General features: G+C 37.7%; 1 protein-coding gene across 2 annotated transcripts; it reads right to left on the bottom strand.

The window, feature by feature from the left end:
* Window positions 1–3,074: 3,074 nt before the first annotated feature.
* Window positions 3,075–22,494, bottom strand: OXNAD1 (oxidoreductase NAD binding domain containing 1). 2 transcript variants are annotated; one of them, XM_086742628.1, is made up of 10 exons: window positions 22,453–22,494; window positions 21,709–21,789; window positions 17,923–18,085; window positions 17,588–17,651; window positions 14,137–14,243; window positions 10,479–10,620; window positions 7,254–7,290; window positions 7,048–7,148; window positions 4,102–4,210; window positions 3,075–3,448 (listed from the first exon to the last, which is right to left on the bottom strand). In XM_086742628.1, the coding sequence occupies exons 3-10, from the start codon at window positions 18,051–18,053 to the stop codon at window positions 3,294–3,296; spliced, it is 846 nt and encodes a 281-aa protein (XP_086598754.1). In that variant the 5' UTR covers window positions 18,054–18,085; window positions 21,709–21,789; window positions 22,453–22,494; the 3' UTR covers window positions 3,075–3,293. The 2 variants fall into 2 exon arrangements, with proteins under 2 accessions (XP_086598754.1, XP_086598753.1); XM_086742627.1 differs by having other exon boundaries at window positions 7,048–7,290.
* Window positions 22,495–22,500: the final 6 nt, after the last annotated feature.

Raw genomic sequence — 22,500 nt, 5'->3', positions numbered from 1 at the left:
GAGCACACAGCAAACTGGTAAAATAAATGCCACGGGAAGAAGAAAAAGATTCAGTCTAGTAAGGCTGTCAAACCGATGGACATGTCACTCCTCATATTTTGTTGCAAAAAAAAAAAAAAGTGTCAGTCTGCTTTTTGCCCGTAAGTTGCTCCTTAGCTGATGACACAAATGTAAGAAGAATAAACATTTCTCTAAAATTACGTGTTATGATTCGACAATGTGATGAGAATATTTCCTCAACTCCATAGCTGCTGAACAGCAGGGGTTGCTCCCTGCTCCCACCAGTGGAGGCTGGTAGCACGTTTATTGAATTATTTGTACACCTTATGTTTATATAGGTTAATTTTCTTGGGTGGCTTTTTTGTCTTCAATTATGGTGGAGTCAGAGCCAATAGTAGACTTTAAGGTGAAATGGATGTTTCACAAGACCACTAAACTCAAGAAAGAGGAGACTTCCAAAAGATTCTTAAGTGTCAACAGGAAAAGGCTATGGAGGAGGATGTTAACAAACAATTTCCTGGCTTTTTGGCTCAGAAATGGCATTTATTACCACATTACAGAGTGAAGGTGTTCTGTGCCTTTGGCAGGGTCGCTGTTAAGGTAAGAAATAACTTCTTGCTAACAGTAACTGAGCTTACTGGTATTGGCGGGGGGTGGGGGGGCTATGAAATTTTTTTTTCTCCTCCATCTTTTGGTGCAGAGTGTGTTTAATACTACTCTTTAGGTGGGTGAGCCCATACAATGAGAGAGAGACGTGTCCTTCCCCCACAGCGCTCAAACTGAGCGTAACAGGGGATGACAGAAAGAGGTTAGAGGGAAAGAGGATGATTACAGACGGAAAGAGTTTTGAAACGCCTTTTGTTAAATGGACGTTTTGGTGCAAGTCTGAGGAGTGGTTTGTGAAAGAGATGTTATTTGGCTAAAGAAAGCATGTGCATTAAGGGAAAAAAAAAAAAGGGAAACCAGTTTATAATCCGCTTAATGATCTAAAAGTCATAAGAAAACAACCTTTAAAGGCGTCTCAATCTTTTATCATTGCACTGTTAAAACTTGCAGGAGCCTAGTGTGTGGTTTTTATTTTTAGGGCACTGGTGCTTCCCAATAGCAATTTATTGCACATTTCTAGAAAAAAAAACAACCTGCTTCCTTCAAGCATCAAGCTCTGACATGTCAATTGCGATCTTTGTGAACACAAAACCCCTTTGGTTTTATTTTTTGTGACAAGCACACTGTCCTATTTACATTCTAGAATGAACGAACAAGGAACCACTCCTTGAAACAGGGGTACTCAGAAAGAATCATCCTCTCATTTGAGAAGGGAATTTGATGAGCCATCCCCTCTGGGGCTGCAAGCGACTGCTGAGGAGGCCAGTAATTATTTCAGCTTGTGTATAGTGCCGCGTGGTACAGAAGCACAAGCCTATGTGGACGAGGCTGCAGGCACAAGAAGGTGAAAACTTAAAGCAACCCCTCAGCATGATACTGTCCCCAAAAGCCTGAGGAAACTCTTTTAAGGTTCATCAGAGTTCACCTCCTCCTGATCCAAAATCCAGCCTTTTTCCTTAAGTTCTCTTTGTTCTGAGCTGCAGTAAGTATGGATTTTTTCCTCTTTGAAGCTCACTTTGCTGAAAGCTCTAGGACTATTTCAAGTAGTTGTTCAATCAGCTTCTGCAACAATTACCATAGTACTCTCGTGCTGCTCTCGAAGGGTTTTGCATTTCCTGGTCAGGCTCTGGCTTTTGGAGATGAGGTGAATGTGGGTGTGGCAGTAGGTATCCTACAAGCTGTAAAACCTATCAGAGACTGATAAAACCAGGTTTTGACTAGAGGCTAAACTCAGCATACCAAAGCTGAAATGATTTCTTGGGAGAGAACTGCAGCTGGGCAGGAGGACTCTTTATCCAAGCACCAGGAAGTTATCCTTGGGAAGAAGAAAAGAAAAAGAAAAAAAAAAAAAAAAAGTGCTTCACAGCAGGGGTACAGTTGCAGGCTGGAAACCCGGCAATATGAGCGGTGTCTTTGCAAGCTCTGTTTAAGGCAGAGCAGAGGGATGCTGATGGCAAGGAACTTGCTGCATTAACTATTTGACTATTGTCTGAAACATTTAACCCAAGGAAAAGAGCCACTAACAAAGAGAAGACCTTATCTGTTTAACATTTTTAATAATTCAATAATAATTTAGGGGGTTTTTAAAATAATTTAAATGCTCCTTATTAAGGTCTTCCAATGTACAGTGGGAATCACTACCACTTAAGACCCTGAACTGTCTGTACAGCTAATTAACTAACTCATTATGGCTTTTTGTTATTCTCAACATTTACATGTGAGTTTTTCTACAAGATGGAGGAAGATGCTTTCTTCAAGAAGGGCTTAGGTACCAGTCATTACACCTAGAGGTACACTCATACTTTAGAAGAGCAAACTTTCCAGAGACTTTTTTCCAAACAGAACTGCTATGTCCCGAGCCTTCTACAACTCTGCACTGCAGCAGGATTACGGAGATTGCCTGTCTCAGCTGGTGCTGGCTGGTGCTGCTTTTGAGGATGTGGCAGATGCAAGCACAAGCTGGATGGGCTGTCTCAGCACCAGCAAGGGATACACGAGTAACTCTGTACAGCTCTGTCAGAGCCTAACAAACAGATTCTTCACACAGCAGTATTTAAAACTCAGGTCTGAATATGATTATGAAAAAATGTCTTTTACTGTCAACACCGTTGCCTTACTTAAATAAACCACATAAAAGGTTGGGTGGTTTTTTTCCCCCTTTTAACAAGAAGTGTCAAGAGAAGGAAGTCACAGCAACTCTACTTCTATAAAAATATTAATTTATTACCTAGAACTGGGGAAAGCAGTCTGTTGACTCATTAGCCAGACAACTTGGAGCAGATGCAGAAGTTGTGGCCTGAATTGTTATTTATTTATAAAGTGACCTGGCATTACTGCACAACTCATTCTCTACAACTGCTGAATCAGGCACTGAAAGTCTTTTAAAAGCTGACTAACAAAACAAGCTTATAAAGTGAAAATATGCCGTCACATGTAAGAAGTAAGCAAACTATATAAAAAAAAAAAAGAACAGTTAATGTCTTTAATATAAAATCATTTTTCCCCCAAAGCAGCAGCACTGTATTTCAAGAGTATTATAGTTAAATTAAAGGAACACCATTGTGATAGAGCACATCTTCAGGTACGAAGTAAAATCATCAAAATAATTCATAGTCCATTTTCTGTACATTTCAGCTTATCAAAATACACTGGAAACAAAGAATATATTTCCTGTTCAGCAGGTGTCACTACCACCATTTCTCAAAGAAAACACAGTTTCTAGGAACGCCAAGGTTGTACAGTAGTTTGGATATTGATTCTATCATTGGAGGTGGACCGCAGATGTACCATAAAGTATCCTTAGATACATGTTTTTCTAGATCCTTTTCAGATATTCTTCCCTCTGTCAAGGAAAAAAACAAGAAATGAGAACAGAAATATTAATTATGAAGTAATTTTAAAAAGAATGACTGGTTAGAGGTATTTCAAGCACTCATTTCTTAAAAACGCCAAGACTGTTTAAGGATAATCGGTATCAAGATTTGAGGCTTCCAAACCCATTTGTTCTTCTGGGGATTTAGAGCAGTACTTCCAGTTCGAATGCACGGGCTGTTAGTCACCAAGGAGGAACATGGCTTACATACAACTAAAAATCCCACGTTCAGATGAAAAAAATAGGTAGCTACCTTTAACACAAATACAACAGAAATGGAAACGTGATGAAGTATCTCTTAGAAGCAGTCAGCTTATCCTTCATTAATCCCACCTTAAGCAAAGTAAATACATTGCTTAATAGTTTCTAGAATAAAATTTGCAGTGGAAAATGTCAGTGTAAAATTTAGAATTAACAGGAGGTTTACTAGAAATGTAAATAAAAACCACAAAGGGAAATTTTTTCTCCAAAGTGTAATATGTACAGCGAAATTATTTAGGTTTAACCCACATCTCATTTTGAATCTTTAAATGTAAAAATATTAAATTGTGCATATAACTTCATCCTCTAGGATTTAATAAAACTTAAGACTTTAGAAATCTCTGCATTACCATTATGTTTACCTGTAACATGTGGCTGAAGTTCTTCACAGATCTGTGAACTCTGTTGGGTAACGTGGAAACGACATGTGATCTTTCCCGGAAATGCAGTCATCAAACCAAGAATATTTTTCTGTAATGTTAAACACACTTGCTTATACCACAGGCCATTAACTCAAAGCAGATGTATGCACACAGTCCCAAACACCAGCGATTACTACCGAGTACCAAGACTCCACATTTCAGGGCTGAGAACTTGATGGACTTGATTTCCAAGGGCTGACCTGCACAAGTACACAGAATTTCCATACCTGGAACGCGAACACACTACCAGCTATGTTGTTAGTGGTTTTTGTGGGTTTGTTTTTTTGTTTGTTTGGTTTTTTTTTTTTACAATAGGTTCCTATTTGTAAGATTTAGACCTAAGAACCAGTTATGCCCTTTCCCGGTTTCTTCCCCATGTAAATTCTCACTGTTTCCTCCTTCCACTTCCATATGGGTTTTCCATGTTAAAAAACCCTGTGGTTTGTTTTTATCATTTGTTAGGAACTTTTTGATTCTTGTCTGCTTTATCTGGTAAGATTACTAGACCCTTTACTCTCTCATGTTCTTCAAGTAAAACCAACTACAGTGTAATGCTAATACTATTTTTATCACACTAGAAACTCTAATTTTCAGTTCCCTAAGTAACAACTTTGATAGCTACCACCAAAACCCAATGGTTTCAGTGCAAATCATAGTAGAAAAATCTGGTAGTCAGATGCTGTAGTTAGTTCTGAAACTAAGATTTAGTTACTGTCTAGATTCTGCACTACTTTGGATTTTCACTGCTGGAACAGACACTGGAAATTCTTTCTTAAAATACTCTGAAATAAAAATAATTTCTACTCTATGAATAGGTAAATTAGCTCATTTTCTTATGTTTTTGCTTACTACCTAATTACTACACTGAACAGTCTGAAAAAAAACAAACCAAACCAAACCCAACCAAACCAAGAAAACCCTCGATTCTACTTAATAGACAAACCTGTTTCTGATTCCCTAAAGGACAGAGAATGAAGAGCAGCACCGCTGGACACTGCTGTACACTGTTCCACTGGTACCTTTAATATTGGCCTGCTTTCACTGCTCTGGATGTGACACTAAACCTCTGGAACCACATACAATTTGGTAGCACTTTTGAAACTAACCAAGTTGTGTTGAGTTGAAGTCCTAGGACCAAGCCCTAAAGCATGCCTAAGCATGCTAAAAAAATCCTGCCTTCATTCACAACACCTACTTGTAACCTCTCACTCTCTAATTCAGTGACATGGCCAGAAAGTGGCAGATATCACACATGTGATGTGAACCACCAAAGTAACATTTTCTAGTATCCTAGCAGAAGAGACAGGCTCTCTTTCACTGAATGAAGGCGAATTTCAACAGCTCAGCAGGGTCTTCGCGGCCTAGTAAGTTAGTGTACAGCTGAGCAATAGGGACCTAAGGGAAAAGACCTATCTGCACTGTTCCAGCCACAATAAGGACATGAGGGTCACATTCAGTCCTCATGAAATCAGGAAAGCCCAGCTAAGTGGCATCCTGAAGTAGCCAAGTTAGTATGCTGTCCTTTGTAATTCTACTCTAACACTTTATGCTTCTACTGTTTTGAATAATGAGATTTTCAAAAGCAGTACATCTGCCTGTGAAATGAGAGCGCATCCAAACCGAGTATTAGACCAACTACATTAGGCCGACTGGGACGAAAGGCAATGCTATCCATAGCTGCTGCTTCAGGAAACTGATCCTCCAAAATGTCAGTGACAACCAAGCAGCTCCTCATGGAGATTTATACAGATGTATCTCACATAAAGACTCTAGTGATCCTATTTCCTCAATCCTCTGCACTGAAGTAAAGAATCTTCATATACATGATTTGAGGGACATGTGAAGAATGAAGGGAAAGACAAATTTAAGCACTGCAATACATCATGGTGTTCTCCTCTGTCCCAGAAGCTCTAACGCAAGAGCTCTGCTGTCATAACACTACTGAAGTGAAACTCAGGAAATGCTAGCTCCAGCACTGGAAAAAATGCGCATGCTTACAACTGACTGGGAGATTAGTAGTTGGCCAAATGCAAGAGCAGATAGGTTGCAGTTTATTATTCTGCTTCTAGCAACAAACAAATCACTTTTCAAAGAAAGCAAACATCTTTGTATCTAAAAATACGGTAGAAGTACAGAAGAAAAACTAGTGATGGATCCTATACACCATTTCTGGAATCATTATAAGTTTTCACCTTTATCTTACTTTCAAAAGCTTTCAGTACTTCAAAGAAACCTAAATCATTAGCTTTACAGAAGCTGTGCTGATCTGACCCTAAAATGTTATCAGTGACCCCTAATGGCCGAGTGTGACAACTGATCTGTAACATCTTCAAATGTTCATGAAGTACATTACAAGCATTTTTACAAGTAGTGCTTATAAATCCTTCGTTCATAGACTAGTACCCAATAATAACTAATGCATTACCAATAAAGTTCCCCTATTATTTTCAGAAAGTATTTCCTTCGGATGTAATTGCTCTTGCTAGTCTTTAAATTCAATAAAATCTGTACTGAGATGATGTGGTTACAGCATTATAGCATATAGCATTATGCATGCTACTATACATGTGTGTATATACACATATACATTACAGTATATATAATCTTAAGTATACTATGATGGTCTTATGAGATTACAGTAAAATATAGACATTTAGGGTTAATTGACTTATCAGTGAAGTCAATGAGACCAGGTTTGTCCAGTAATATCCTTAATTTGTACGCTGGTACGATTAACAAAACACACGTGGGATTTGAGGAAGGAAGTGGCTTTTGTCTCTGTACAGTGTCTTACACAGAGGGGCTCTCTGTAATTTGACAACAGAATGATACACACACTAATAGCTGAATATCTGCGATGTATTTTTTAGAAAACTTTTTACTTACCTTAAATAAGAGTTCGCTTGTATTTTTTGCGCTGTAGTACAGCTTCACTGTTCCCATTTTGTATCCATTTCCTTTACCCTCTTGGTATCCATGAAGATCTGCTATATGCAGCAGCATAGAAAACAATGGATTAATTCCAACACCCCCTGCTATCAGCACTAGTTTTACAGGGGAGTCACCAGGCTGAGGATCAAAGAAGAAATCACCTCCCACTCGAAGAGCCACTTCTGAGTCAAGAGTACACTAGGATGGAAAAGAAGATATTTAATTTCAAAACTAAAGACAAAAGTTGAAATATTATCCTTGCACCGCAGTCACAAGACTTTCTGGGCTGTGATTTTTTATTTTTATTGACCAGTGAGGGAAAACCGAAGTACTTTAAAATAAATGCACAGTTTTCAGCTATCTTGAAGTAATCTGCTTCAGTGTCTCTAGGGATCTAGTTCCACCTTCAGAAGTTTCGGTCTTCTGATAAGGCAGGATGGTGACTCCCTTCCCACCCCCATATGAGCTGAAAGAGGAATAATTCATGCAAGAGTTTTTCAACAGCAGTATGTGGTTGTGAAAACCCGAGGTTAACATGTGAGATCACACTTTTACCCAGACCCAGCCTCATTAAAAAAAGGCCTTGCTACAAGGTCGCAGAAGGTTTTTCCATCCCCATTCCTAAAAAATGAAAACACACCCAGAAGTGAAGCAAGTATCCACAAGATTATTTCTTGCAGAACCACTTCTGTATTTGCAACTTCGGAGTTACAGGCGAAGAAAAATCAGGGGAAAACCTCCTCTCTTTCTCTCCTCTACATAAGAAATTATTTCTTAGAGAAATTTGCCAAAGCATGGGGGTTTTTGATACATGGAAAACTAAACCTACAACAACAACAAAAAAACATTTGGGTCAGCATCTTCTTGGTAAACCAGCACTGCATCCCTGTATGAAGGAGAAAGTGCAGTATAGAGAAGTCCGGCAAGTTCTCCCACCTCACTGTAAGCTAACAGACCAAATAGAAACAGAAAATAGAACTTGTTTCAGGCCATAGATAGGGTTTAAAAAATAAAATAAAGAGGACAGGGAAACCAAGGAAAGTAGGAAAAGAGGAGAGGAAAAAAAAAAGTAAATATACAAGAATTGCTGAAAAATTAGCAGTTAATCATTTACAGAATAAAAACACTTCCACCAAAAAAAATCCTTCTGATATCAGGAAACAGTAATTGAAAGTAAAGATTTCCATTAATGACAACTGTATAGTAAGCAAAAGTCTAAACACGTAACAATCCCACCAAGAGGAAGAAGGAGGCCATTTGAGACACGTACTGCACAGAACACAGAGATTCCTACAGTAGGGAGCATGACCATTAAAAAAAGTTTTTTGCCTTTCTTAATTATTGCATAAAGTGTTATCTCTCAATTATAGTGTAAGACAATCAGTGTTAATTATCTGAAACTAATTTCTCTCTCCCTTTTCTATGTAAACTGCCAAGCTTTCCCACCGTGTTTTACTCTGTTCTAGAGAAGCATGAATCCGGTCCAGATTCATGTGGCAGAAGGAGGACAGAGAATACGGTATCCTTTGTGAAAATAAGCATTTTTAGGGAGAAACAATCTCATTCTTGTCTAATCTGGCTCCTTAACTGGCTATAGCTCATCAAGATGGACAGGACATATGAAGAATCTCTCTTAACCAGCAGTCTCCCACTTATTTCAGTGTGTTTGCCATGGCAATGGTAACAGTAACTCAGTTTAGAAAAAAAAAAAAACAACAATAAGTTCTGGAGTACAGTAAGAAAGTGCTGTCCCTTAGCCTAGTTTGTAAATACAGCATTGAAATGACTTAGAAAGAGAAGTGAAGCAATCAATACATTACATGTACATTTTTCTAAACAAAAGGCTGTATTTTCCTAAGCTATAAAGTACGCTGTGCTGAATTTTATTCTTTTATATACAGTAATATTAAAGAATATTAAATACCTCTGAAAAAAACAGAGTGAGTAAATGAGTACTAACTATTCCCATAAAATCTTTTACCCTGAGGTATCAACTTCCTTTATAAATAATTTTAAATAATTAAGTACCAAAGTTTTTTCACCATATATACAACCTTTTCAAATTCTAGGTTGCTATTATTTTTTTCTTCTTTCCTAAGTAAAAACATACACTTCTGTTTAGCTAGAAGAGTCCACATGTACCCTGGAGGTTTCTCCACAGCATCAGGTTTGACCTGGCTTACCCATAAACTAAAGGTTTTCCTATAAATTCAAGCAGAAAACTCAACAACAGCAAACCCATTTACAACATTTATGAAGTTAGGCCTTCATATTCTCTGAAAAGCAATACCAAAACTGAAACAATTCCCTTAAGCATTATGGGGTCTGCTGGCACACGCATGACAATTTCTACACAACATCTCAAAAAGGTTATTTTGTTTTTGTTCCAGTGGTGATAACTCGATATGCCACCAGTTAAAATACTGTGGATGGTCACATACTAACTACTAGATTAGCACCACTTTGCATATTCGCAGTTCTAGTAAATTTGCATCAATCTACTGTAATTCTGTTGGCCACTGAATAAAACTGCAATATTTGTAAACCTGGAAGAATCTGTCAATTTAAACCTTGCAGACACCTTTAAGGAATACAATGCCAGGCAGAGAACAGTAAATAAGACAGATCACAGGTGGTGTGAGAAAAACAAAAGTCGATATGACAGATTATCTATGAAATACGATCAGCAGCAGAAATAAGACTCTTCTGACTATAACTCGATGGGGTAAACAGATGAACGAAGCACTGCAAGAGGCCAAAGCGTTAGACTTTACTTTTAATACAGCAAAAATCAAGCCTTGGGTTATGTAAATATTACATAAAATATAACATATTTAAAAGAATACTATAGAAATTCTGAAGTATTCTGTTGTTTTATAATTTCAGAAAAACCGGTCTAAATATCTCCCTTTGCTCCCCCTTAACAATCCATATTTATATTTATCTGACAATGATTCCCAGTTTATATTCGTAGAAACAGCCAGGAATGATGGCAAGGTATCAGATGTAACTTCGTAACGTGTGGCATAGGCTGTTCTCAGGCACACAAGTTAGAACAGAGGTTTTTCAACATTTTTCAGTTCATGAATTCCAAAGGAGTGAGAACCCTTATATGCACTAACTACAGTATTACTTTATGTCCACCAAGCACAAGTGAAATCAAAAGATCACAATAACCATCTTACCACATAAACACCCAATTTCAGTCCCTTACTGAACAAAAGATTTTAAGTTTTATGTTGTATTAAAAATGGTTGAACAAGTCAATCGGAGTTTTGCAATCAATAGCAAAAAAGTGGTCTGAAATCACACACATCACACCCTCCACCCCTCAAAAAAAGGACAAAAAAAGCTGAATCTGACAATCAACAGCTAATCTCATTTACCTCAGTGTGAACCCAGTGAGCAGGAGGATGAACAGTGTGCTTTACTGCCAGCTCTAATATTCCTTCTCGTTCCAGCAGGCCAGGGCTTGAACATATTGAGAATCCCCCAACTACAGATACTCCAGGAATAAAGAAATCAACCCTAAAAATAGACCAGAAACAAAAGTTTTAAAAAAGGCCTACAACTCCAAACATGGAAAACAATAACCAAAACAAAATGGCTGCCTTTGTCTAAATTATCCTTCCTTTACAAAGACATCTTCATTTCCATAACATAACTTTCCCAAAAAAGGATTTAATCTTGAGTAATGCCATTTCCTTAGAATTATTTTCATGTAGAAACATGTCATCACCTTTGTTAAACTAGCAGGTTTTTAAACTGTTCTGGTTTTCGCATTAGGTGTCCCATCTTACAACAGACTAAAATACTAAGTGCTTAAATAAATCATTTGTGTATTAAAAAAACCCCCACAATATCGTCTGACAGAGTGGCTTAAATCCTACTCTTTTCAGTCCTTTGATGGGCTCTTCAATTTTCAAACATAAGAACACTGGGAAACTAATTTTAGGGAAATGACTTTTGATTAAACACTGTCTTTTCTTGGGAAGATGAAATATCTGAAGTAAAACCACAGTCTGTAAAAAATTTCTTATACGAAAAATCAGTTACTAGCAGCAGAATTGCTTTACCTACTGAACTGCATTGCCCTCTGGTGGCAGGTATCTTTTTCTAGTTGATAGAAAATTGGACCGGAATAAATTACTACAATTTCTTTTTTTAAGTAAACCACGCAAGGGTTTCTACAGATTAGAAGGTAACATATAGCTAAGCTTTTGCAACACCAGCAAGTATAGAGCACAGAAGGCAAGCCATTACTACACATGAGCTATAATTAATTTTCATAAAAGTAAGGCTTTGATATTCCAAACAGTATCAGAAAAATTTGGTTTATGAGCTAACATTTAAACTCCTCTGTGTTTAATAAATCTTTACATACTTCAATTTTCTATAGCACATAACAAAATCCCTGTATTTCAAAAGAAAACTAATGTTTAAAACTAATTGTGTGCTGTTTCACTTAGGAAACAACCACACCAGTAAGCAATGCCAAGTACTAGAGAATCACTATTCAACCCAGGCCTGAGTTAGGCTGGCTCAGTATTAGTTAAATGAGACTTCAACGAGAAATACAGACTGGCTTCCACTGCACAGGTATTTTCTTTAAACAGCAAGGCTGTATTCTTCACAGAGATCACAAATTCTTGAGAGCAGAGAGAAGCACTTCACTGCCTTTAGAACAAAAAATCTTGCTTGCTTACTCCCCACAAAGCTTCACCCTTCAAAGAAAAATATCCTCTTTTTCTCAAAGAATGTACAAAGTGTGATATATACAATAGTATACTGATACAATTTTTAACTTAATGCTAATAAACTTCATGGTGTATAAAGGTATCTGACTGTAAATGAAAGGTCAAGAAGCAAAAAAACTTGAAAAGGATTATTTTGCTGTCTTCAACTTCTGCAGCCACGCTGACCACGGGGCAGAAAAGATGTAAGAGATGAGAAAGGACAACTCTTGTATTGCAGCATTTGTTGTATCAAACAACCTCGAGATGCTACTAAAGCTCTTTACTACCCTCTGGTGGAAAATAATCTTTCTACTTACGTTAACAACAACAAATTAGATTTATGCTGTAAAGTAACAATTTACATTCAAGTCAAAATGTTCTGCTTGATATATAGGGGAAACATTATTTGTGCCTGGTGGGGAAAAATACATAAAAACCAAACATTGCTGTAAAAACTAAATTAAATGTAATTTTTACCTTTCTAAAGTACTAACGTAGGCCTACGTTTCTTTCTATATGAGTATTTCTTTCCCAATTACATAATTATGAAAGATTTCAGCGCACAGTATACGATATCATAGTGGACTAGCTTTTACTTCCGATGTTCTTGTCTCATCTTAGGTATGTGTAGGAAGCATAAGAGGACTCCTGAAGAAATGCTATCTGTGACAGCTTAAGCAAGAAGACTAGTTGTAGGGAGAAAAAGAAAAAAAAAAATCCTACATAAACCCACAAGGAGAGGTGCAAAAAGATGTAAAACAGAGACCTTCTGGTGTTTTTTTATTTCGCTCTTTCTAAAGGCTTCCTAAGTAAAATCTTTAAGAAAAAAACCCCAACCATTAGCAATTGCTGGAGGAAGAGATCAGAAGCATTAAAACATAAAACTACGTATTCAAAATATTTATAACATGCATGTACCTAGATGCATGTTTTAGTAAATCAAAACAGGTAACAGCAACAATTCTTTTCATTATTACTTAAAGACTAGTATCTGCCAGCATGCTTGCAAAACATTCACTTTTGCTTCTGAAAAACTCGATAATTAGAACACTTTCAAAAAACATACACATTTTAGTGACTGTCTTTGGCTGTAACATCTTCCTACAGCAACTTCTAAGAAGTTAGCCTTTTCTACTCAGGAAATTGTGGCCTGGTGTTTTGCACTGCTCATCAAAAAATGCAACCACAGTTCATAGCTACAAGTATAGAAAAGTTGTATTCCTTACAATAGCATTAGAATACTTTCAAGGAAGAAGAAAATGAAAAAGAGTAATTATAATTAAAGCTTTCAATTTTCAGCATGATAATTTCTAAAACATTTTTGGAGGGTAAATGCACTTTCCAAGTACTGGCAAGCAAGAATTTAATATGAGTCACTGCACATGTGCAAAAACTGCAGCAAATTACTCCACAAACAAATTATTGCAATCAACATCTTGTGTTCTAGTTCTAAATTTAAAAGTCAGCATATTAACACTACATGAATAACATATGCTGTTAATACCCTAGCAGCTCTACTTTGATTCCAGCAAAACCACTTTCAGATGGCCTAAGCCAATAAAAAGTTTAAGAACATTTAAATGACCAATGCCAAAAGCAACTACTCATAGTTTTAAATTAATTTTTAAGAGAAAAAAAAAAGTGATTGAGTGGGAGTATTTTTAACAAGGAAGAAAGACAAACATGAAAATCCACTGTTTCTCTGGAAAAAAAAAAAAGCTGTAAGGTTGCTTAAACAAACAGTTAATTATTTCAAAGGCTTAGTAATTTAAGTTTTTTTTATTGTCATGTTTGTCTATCTACATTTATATATGAATCTGATGTAGCAGGCTTCATTTTCAGAGTGGAAACTTCTAGGGGAAGAAATCAAAGTTAACAGGCAATTCTGATTTAATTATAAACCAAAATTACGTAACTTGCAAATCAGCAGCAGAGTCAACTTTGCTGTAAAAATAAATGGTAAATAAAGACAGTGAAGATAGCCTGCAGAATGAAGTGCAGTGTATTTCAAAGTACTCTTGAAGAAACAATATAATATCCATAAACCAGAGGAAAATACCAAAGCAATCAAACTGAACATTTAAAGAATATCATTTTTTGCCCTTTAAAAATTACTATTAGCATATTAATAACAACTATTTTTAAATTATGCTACATATCAGTTATTTCACAGACCACCCAACAGAAAAACATATTATTATATAAATTAATTATTTTTTTTCAGGGATCAAGTATCAGAGGCCTTTTAACATTTTGTTATAGTAAATTTCTGCCAGTAATTTTCCCCATAAATATCGAAAGATCTTACCACTGTCCTGCTTTGAAAGTAAAATCTTTATTTGCGATAGACAAACGAAGTCTTTTGACTGTCTCAGATTCACTGGTGATTCCACACACTTTTGCTTGTGAAATTACCTAATGAAAGGAAAAAGGCCATTGTGTTACTTAGATATCATTTGCAGCAAAAGGACACAAGAATCTGTGTACGAGATACTTATCACTTTGCATGCTATCTGCAGCATTTCATTACCTAAAGCACCACCACATTTTCACTGAGTTAGAGAAGAAAAATGGATTCACTTACATAATCACTGAATGGAAAAATGGTTTTCCTTGTCAGGGTTGTTCTAAGATTATAGACAAACTTATTTTATTTAAGTTGAAGAGACCATAATGATAAAGAGAAGGGATGTCTTCTGATATCGACAGAAGGCAAACACTCCTGCATCTTTCCAGCAATGAAGTAAAAAGACCTCTGATACAAAGACTGACAAAGGAAACTCATAAAAGATCAGCTGCTACTGAAGTCCCAGGGAGGATTCTGGATCTGTATCTACTTTTACTTAAGTAATTAAAGGCATTACTGAAAGATTATGCATTAATGAGAGAAAACCAATACGGTTTGTGTTACTGCGTTTACACACACAAACCCATTAGACCACATATGTGATCTATGAACACGGGGAAACTGTGACACAAGCAGAAGAGTTTGGCAAGCAGATGGGAAAAAGCCATAGTTCATACTGCTTTTAAAGAGATTTCAAAAATATGGAAAACAATGCTTTTCCAAATTAAAAGCAGATTTTGCAACAGGACCACAGGGGAGGAGCTCCCCACTTAAACTCTTTGATGCCCATCAGTACAACGTGGATTTTCATCATCGCCCCCACCCTTCCTCTTCAGGTATTTTTGAGTTAAAATTATTAACCTTTTTCTTCTTCAAAGAAAGTAATGCCCTAAATATTTCCTACACATGCCAATATACAGATTTTACTCTGTTAAAAAATGCTGATGTCATTTACCACACTAGGAAATACTAATAATACCACCACAACTCTACCATTTCTCATTTGTATAAGATCAAACAGATTAAAAAAAAAATTAAACTTTAAGCAACTATGCTCTAATTTAAAACACATGGCAGGAAATTAATTTATTCATAAAGCTACATCTGAACACGTCCACTGTCCCATTAAACAGTAGGACATTTGCCGATTTCAAATAAAGTAGCATACATTTCTTTTCCACTTCAGCAGATAGTATTAAATGGGGAATGCAATCACTCTAAGTTAACAAGAGAAATGTCAGATACGTGACTGAAATGGTTGTTCTGATGGAGAGACCTTAAGTACAGGAAATGGACATTAAGTTTGAATCTTCTTCATTCCTGTCTTTACTCTTCAGCACACTTCTTAATTTGTTCTTTGGCTGATATAGCTGACAGAGTACTGGAAATTTAATTCTTAATCAGTATAAAGTTATTACAAAAATTAAATTTGAGTCAGGGTGACCAAAAACATTCAACCCATATTTTGGACCACCACAAGGGTAACCAACTGACCCAGAGCAAGGCTGCAGCGAGAGGGAGGAAGACACAGGACTCCAGATTTTGCTGCTGTATTTCAAGAAAGGGTTAGGCACTTTTTCTTGCCCTGGTCCTTCACATTACCACTCTTCAACAGGCCATATTGTGTAGCACGCACACTAATGCAACACAGGCCTATGATTCTTTCATCTTTCCACAGGACTGAAATGGCCAAATAAGGCAATACAGACTGAGGGAAGCCAACTGCTGATTATATGGAATTTAAAACCCAGCAGAGGATTTTAAATAAACTTATTTTAAAGTGGTCAGAAATAAAGTAACAAAGAATAAATCAAGCATTAAAAAAATAAACCACATGATCCTCTGATATGCAGAGAATTCGCAGTAGCAGAACTGAACCCTGTTCCTTCACCTATCTCATACAGCTTCCTTCTCTTTCTCAGACCTTGTATCGTTCCCTGCACGACCTCAGAGCTTCCAACACCTCATAAGGATCCATTTTCCATCTATTTTCCAGCTACCCAGCGCTTATGTTGGGCAGAAATAGTAAGCAAACCAAGTAATCAGAAATAGCCAATAAAAAAATGTCTGCAAATCTCAAAAGTGCAATCATTTTTTTCATGTCAGAAGCAGACAAGGATGTCCATCTGTCTGTACCTGTCTCTACACTCATTCTGTTCAAGTACTGAATTAATTTGGCATAAATCAGATCCGGGCAGCTGTATGTCCACAAGCAATGCTAATCTGTACTCAAGTAAGAGCTGACATTAAGTGTGAGTAGCTGAGGCACAGCTCTGAGACACATGGTTCCCAAAGCTGGCTCACACCCTGACAGCTCTGGTGACAGGCAGAATGAGTTTGCATTTGTCTCATCCATCTACAGCCTATGTCAAAAGTACTGAATCTTCAGTTTTGGGGGTCACCTATATATCCCCTCCACCCAGCTTGCTTTCAAGAAGAATTCACTTGGCCGGTGACTTATTCTCTACCATAGTTATGGAAAAACCTAGCAGAAAAGGACTTAATTAGATATGCATATGGACATTAACATCTGTGTGGTGTGTTTAAGAACACAGTTTGTCCTGCTTTGTGACAGATGCAGGACTGGCCTGTCATTAACAGCTACTCCTTAACATTGAGAGAAGCTAACTAAACAATGGAGAAAAATTGGGCACCATTTCCCAGCTCCTGGGAATTAAAGATGGGATTTTTCAGTTTAAATGTGCCCTATGTCTCCTGAAAAGTTTAAGAAAAATGCAGAACTGTTTAATCAGTGAAACATTTTTGAGAACTGAAGTAATATTCTCCCAGTATCTATAAATTTCAGAACATCTACATAAGCTAATTACAAAAAGGAAATACCTATATGAAATATAAAACTGAGATCCAGAATAAGCATTTCTGTATTTTGATAGACAACAATGCTCTATCTTCCTTGTATTTGTGAAGAAAAACAAACTATGATCCTTTTTACAACTGTGTATCATCTCTACCTTCAAAATGTCTACACTTTTTAATCTTACCTCCTATGTTATAAAAGGACATTTTCCACATTTTTTTAATCTCAAAGTTAAACCAGAATTGTAGAAATCCATAAAAATCTGAGAAGTCTGTGTGGAGATTATGAGTATTGATGTACTTTCACTACTTATCATAATCCATACGTGACCAGAATTCTATTCAATTCTTGTCCAACATAAAGTAAACAGCATCATATCACTGACAATTTTTATAACTCATTACATTTCATTCACTGACCACAAAATACACTTATTTTACAACAATATCAAATATGAAAAATAAGGAGAAAAAGAAGTAAACCAGACTGCAGTAGAAGACTAAATGAAGCCTAAGAATTCAATACAATCATCCAGTTTCTTCACATACACAAAAAAACCTCTATTACTTACATCCTAAAGAACAAAACACTAACCTCCTGGCGAAAATTATTTGCTGTCCTCTCTAGATGATCCATTTTCCTTTTTGATTTTATTGTGCTGCAACAAAAAGCAAAGATAATTGTCATTTTGACAGCTGTGCTACTGTCCCTTACTGATATAAACTTCTATTAACATAACAATTTGCCAGTGTAATCCAGTCTACATTCCAGGTGACATAATCTAAATAAAAATTAAATATACATATACAATTGGGAGTTAAATAAGTATTTAAAGGCCTATAATCATTTGTCAGCTTCATTTTGACAGTGTTACCATGACATTCTCTTAAAAAAAAAAAACAGCAGCATTTGTAGATAGATAACGTTACCTGTTCACTGTGCAGTAACAAAAAGCAGAGTGCCTCAACACCACTAACGTAGACCGAGTGTGAAAAATTCTGCTAGCACCTCTCAGCAATTGAGGAACAGTAAAACCCACATAAATAGTAGCATGAGCCATGATGACTGGGCCGTCTTCAGAATCACCAGCTCCTGAAATATATCCATATAAATATTTATTAAATAAAATACTCAGTGTTTGACATGGCTTGTTTTCATTCTTTATTTCCATTAAATCAGAAAGACCAAAGCTCAGCTGGAGCTAAAACTAGCAACAGACATATAGAGTAACAATAAGGAATTTTAAAAGTACGGAAGTATCATAAAGAAGTTCTGAAAATGTGCATCCATTGATTGAAGGTGAAGACAACCTAGTCACAGATGATACGGAAAAGGCTGAAGTACTCAACACTTTTTGAGCTCGCTCTTCACAGGCAAAGCCTGCACCCGGACCTCTGCTTATACCGGTAGTGTTTGGGAAGGAGAGGGATACATAGGAGCGAGGCCAGCAACCACTTAGAGAAGCTGGATGCATTCAAATGTACAGAGCCAGATGGGTTACAACCAAGGTTGCTAAGAGACACAGTTGACATGCTTGTGAGGCAACTATCTGTTACCTATGAAAAATAGTTATCAGTCTCCAATTAACTGGAAAAAGACTAATGCATGGTCATTTTTAAGAGATGCCACAAGCAGTGCCTATGTCCAGTTAGCACCACCTCAATCTCTGGAAGAATGCTCGGAGCTTGTCCCCTTAGCTGTGTGAAAGCTAAGAGAGCAGTCAGGGGCATTCAACACAGATTCACCAAGGGCAAATTATGTTTGACAAATCTGAACACCTACTGTGATGAAATGTCTGGTTACGCAGCTAAGGGAACAGCAGTGGATACAATATACTTTGACTTTCCTGTGGCATTTGACACCGTCTCCCATAGCATACATTAGGAAGTTGAGGCCAGATAGACTGTTAAGAGTGGTTGAAAACTGTCTGGGCAGGCAGAGAGACTTGAAGGCTTGATGGCTTCAAGTTGCTTCAGGTGCTGGCTAGTGACAGTAAGAGTATCCTGGGGTTGATAGTGGGGCTGATAGTTCAATAAATTTATCGGTAACTTGGACGATGAGACAGGATACACCATCAGCAAACTTGTGGATGATACTAAATCAGAGGGATGGCTGACATGCTGAACGGTAGAGCTTCCCTTCAAAGCAGTACTGACAAACTGCAGGAGTGGAAAACAGAAACCTCAAGAACTTGAAGAAGTACAAAGGTTTGTACCTGGGACTGGCTTAGTCCAGTACTGGCAACTGTCCTGCTCCAGGCAGGAGCTTTGACTAGCTGACCCTCAGAAGTCTGTTCCAGCCAACATATCTGTGACTTTAAGTGCTCAAACAATATTTATGTTCGCAAGAAAATCAGACTAACACTGAATATGCATTCCATTTCTGTTGGTAAAAAAAAAAAAAAGGGTTAAAAAAAGGGTTCTGTTTGAATAAAGCTGTTTGTTTACAGGTTTATTTTAAAACACATAAATTCCTCATACTTCTGCATATCCTACACTTTAAAGGTCCCTTCCAACCCTGACTATTCTGTGAGTCTATAATACTGACATCTCTAAACAGTTACGCAAGTACTGGACACTGACATGCACTACAGTGGAAGCATGGTGTGAAGTTTCAAAACTGCATACTCAAACAGAGCTGTGACAGAGAAAGGTAAACTGACACATACAATACTGAAAATAGGTCAGAAATATCCTTCACTTACAAAGTGTAGGAACAGGTTCATAGTGAGCCAAGAGATATTTCTCATTGCTTGTAAGTCTGCCTTTGTTTTACCTAAAATGGACTGGTATCATTCTCTATCATATTATCATCACCTATCAAATTATCATACTATTTCTATGATGTAGCCCATTGCTTCTTTAAAGCATTCTAGCATTCTTAATCTTTTACTTCCATTTAAATCTCTTTTCCTGCATTCTTTTAAAGTGTGTAATTTATTTTCAGAATGTTTATTTTCATTTTGAATCCTCTGAAATGGCAACGATCCAGCTTGTTTAACTAATCCGGCCTATACTCTCCAGGTTTTTACTAACAGCTGCATTGGCTGGTTACGTAGTAATTTGTCCTGTTTATAATCTCGCAAAAATGAGAGGCAGACCTTTCATAAATTAGGCTGCTCAGAAACGGAATACATTTACTGTAACTACTCAAAATGCCCATTTTCAAGCCTAAGAAATACTTCCTGCAGCTTTTAACTGTCCATAATTTTAATAGCTTCTTAGCATTTAATTACACAGCAGCTTGCAACTTTTCAAAGTGGAATTACTTGAAACTCTTCTGACCGAAATGACTTTAATGTTTTTTTTTTTATACAGAGTACTGTACTTACACAGAATACTTTAGCATTTTCTACATGGAAATGTGTAGAAGTTATTGGTAACAAAAGTATTGACATTCTGAAGTTATTTTAGCAAGACAAAGTACACATCTAATGAAGTTACATTCCTCTGCATCAGCATCTTCAGTCTGTAAACTCTGAGTTCCTCACAAAATCACTGAGTTACTAAAATTAATGAGATCATTTCATGATCTGGAGTCTTTTAGATAGCAGATCTTGGTTATATCCATCTACATCTCCTTTTTTTTTTAAGGTTTTTAAGTGCTTTCTGATACATGTTTTGAAGATTTTTCACTCTACCACATTAACGAATTCAAAGTAAAAATGAAGGAAGTTTGAAAGTGGACATTCTTATGTAAGCTGTTTATGCCAATAGCTGTGATTAATTCAATCACCACAACATCACAATGAACCCCATGAAGTCTGACGCTTCGCTTCAGAGGCTAAGGACTGAGAATAAAGATTTAATAATTTTTTTTTTCTTTTTTTTTTTTTTTAAATCACCTCACATCCTTCAAAACCCTTTCCGGAATTAATTGCTACTGAACACAGCGACATCTGCTGGCAGAATACTTATTCTGCCAGCCTAACCTTAAAATCCAGTATGAAGATTCTGGACTGTTTATTTTACTTAATTTGGTTTAATTCTGCTGCTAAGGTTGGCAACCAGCCACATCCTCATTTTCACTGCTACCACTTTAGACAGCAAATATGTTCACTTCTATACATGAAAATGTAAAAAATTAACCAAAAATTTTAATTTCAATACGTAACACTGTAAACAAAATAAATGTCAGCCTTATTTTATTGCAACAGCTATAACTTTGAAGTCAGGGCTGAAAGATTCTATTGACATAGCCTGTTTTAAGACTGAGACTCTACCCTAAATTAAAAATAACTCTTGAACAGTAGTTCAAGCTACTTGTTTCATTTACACTATCATTAATCACTTTCCAATCCTGAAAATCACAATAAAAATCAATTGTAACTGTCACTCTGTAACTAATACATTCCAAGATCTCTTTTAACGCGTCCTGGTTCTCCTCTACTATATACAAGTCTGAGTCATGCCTTTATAAAATGTGAACAGCCTCTCCCCCATCAGTCACCTCTGCAACTTTCTTGGCTGACCCAGCTCCCTGGCAATCCCTGCCCTCCAAGAAGCGCAGTGGTTCAGCCTCTCAAGCTCCTGCCTGGTGGGATGTTCTCCCTTCATCCTTTCTTCTCTCCTTATCCAAGCCTTTACAGAAATAGCCACTCCAAATATTCCCTTTCTTCCTTCGCTCTGCAGAGAAAAATGAGTGCTTCTTTCATATATGACTCCTTCCTCTTCTCACCTAAAATTATAATGGAGTAATTCATTCATTCTCCTTACCCTTCGACCCGCTGGACCTGGGTTAATGTTGCTTGAGATCTATGACTGCATCTCTTCTTTTCCTCAGGCCTACATCAGTATCTGAAGGCAGAGAGTTACTTTCAGTTAACCTGTACTGCTAAAGAGCAAGCTCCTACATATATTAATGCAAGACAGTGTTGCGGGGGAAGCAAGGACACTTAAGTGAGCAGGTCAGGAAATCTTTTACCAAAAGCAAGTGTGTAGACCGTTAAGAGACACCTCTCTAGATAAACTGTCCCTCCTGCAAAAGTCATCACCGAAAACAGCTTTTGCCCTTGACCTAGTGTTAAGGAGCACACGGGAGACGGGGGGAAGCAGGGGAGAGGCCTGCGGTCGGCTAAAGCGGGGCAGCACTATGGAGGCTGGACGGCTGCCGACCCCGCCGCCCTCCCTCCTCGGCCCGGGAGGAGGGGAAGACAAAGGTCGCGACAGTACCGCACTGGTTCCGCCCCCGGGGACCACAGCTCCGAACCGCCCGTCACGCAGGAAGGAAGGAGGCCAGGACGAGAACCTGCCGGGTCCGAGGGCACCGGTCGCCGAGGGTGGCTGGGCCGCCGCTCCCAACCGACATGCGGGGCCCCGGCAGCGAGGAGGGGGGAAAAGGGGGGGGGGACGGACACCCCTGCGGCCCCGCCCCCACAGCTCCTCGCGCGCTGGCCCTCACCCTCCTCCCTCTAACCCCAACGGCCCCCCGGGGCGCGCGCCCCGCCGCGGCTCCCCTACCCGGCGCCGCCTCACGTGACGAGAGCCGCTCTCGCCCCGCCCCGTCAC

This window comes from Chlamydotis macqueenii, chromosome 2, assembly GCF_036417535.1.
Source record: "Chlamydotis macqueenii isolate bChlMac1 chromosome 2, bChlMac1.mat, whole genome shotgun sequence".
Lineage (NCBI taxonomy): Eukaryota > Metazoa > Chordata > Aves > Otidiformes > Otididae > Chlamydotis > Chlamydotis macqueenii.
The sequence above is the reverse complement of the archived record's forward strand: the minus strand, read 5'-3'. Positions and strand labels throughout refer to the sequence as shown.

Excerpts from the sequence above, each read along its gene's own strand:
- OXNAD1 (XM_086742627.1), bottom strand. The coding sequence starts at position 18,053 with ATGGCTCATGCTACTATTTATGTGGGTTTTACTGTTCCTCAATTGCTG. Across the intron at positions 17,652-17,922 it reads TGTTACTGCACAGTGAACAG|CACAATAAAATCAAAAAGGA; the intron begins GTAACGTTATCT and ends TTTTTGTTGCAG. Across the intron at positions 4,211-7,047 it reads CAAGCGAACTCTTATTTAAG|AAAAATATTCTTGGTTTGAT; the intron begins GTAAGTAAAAAG and ends TTAACATTACAG.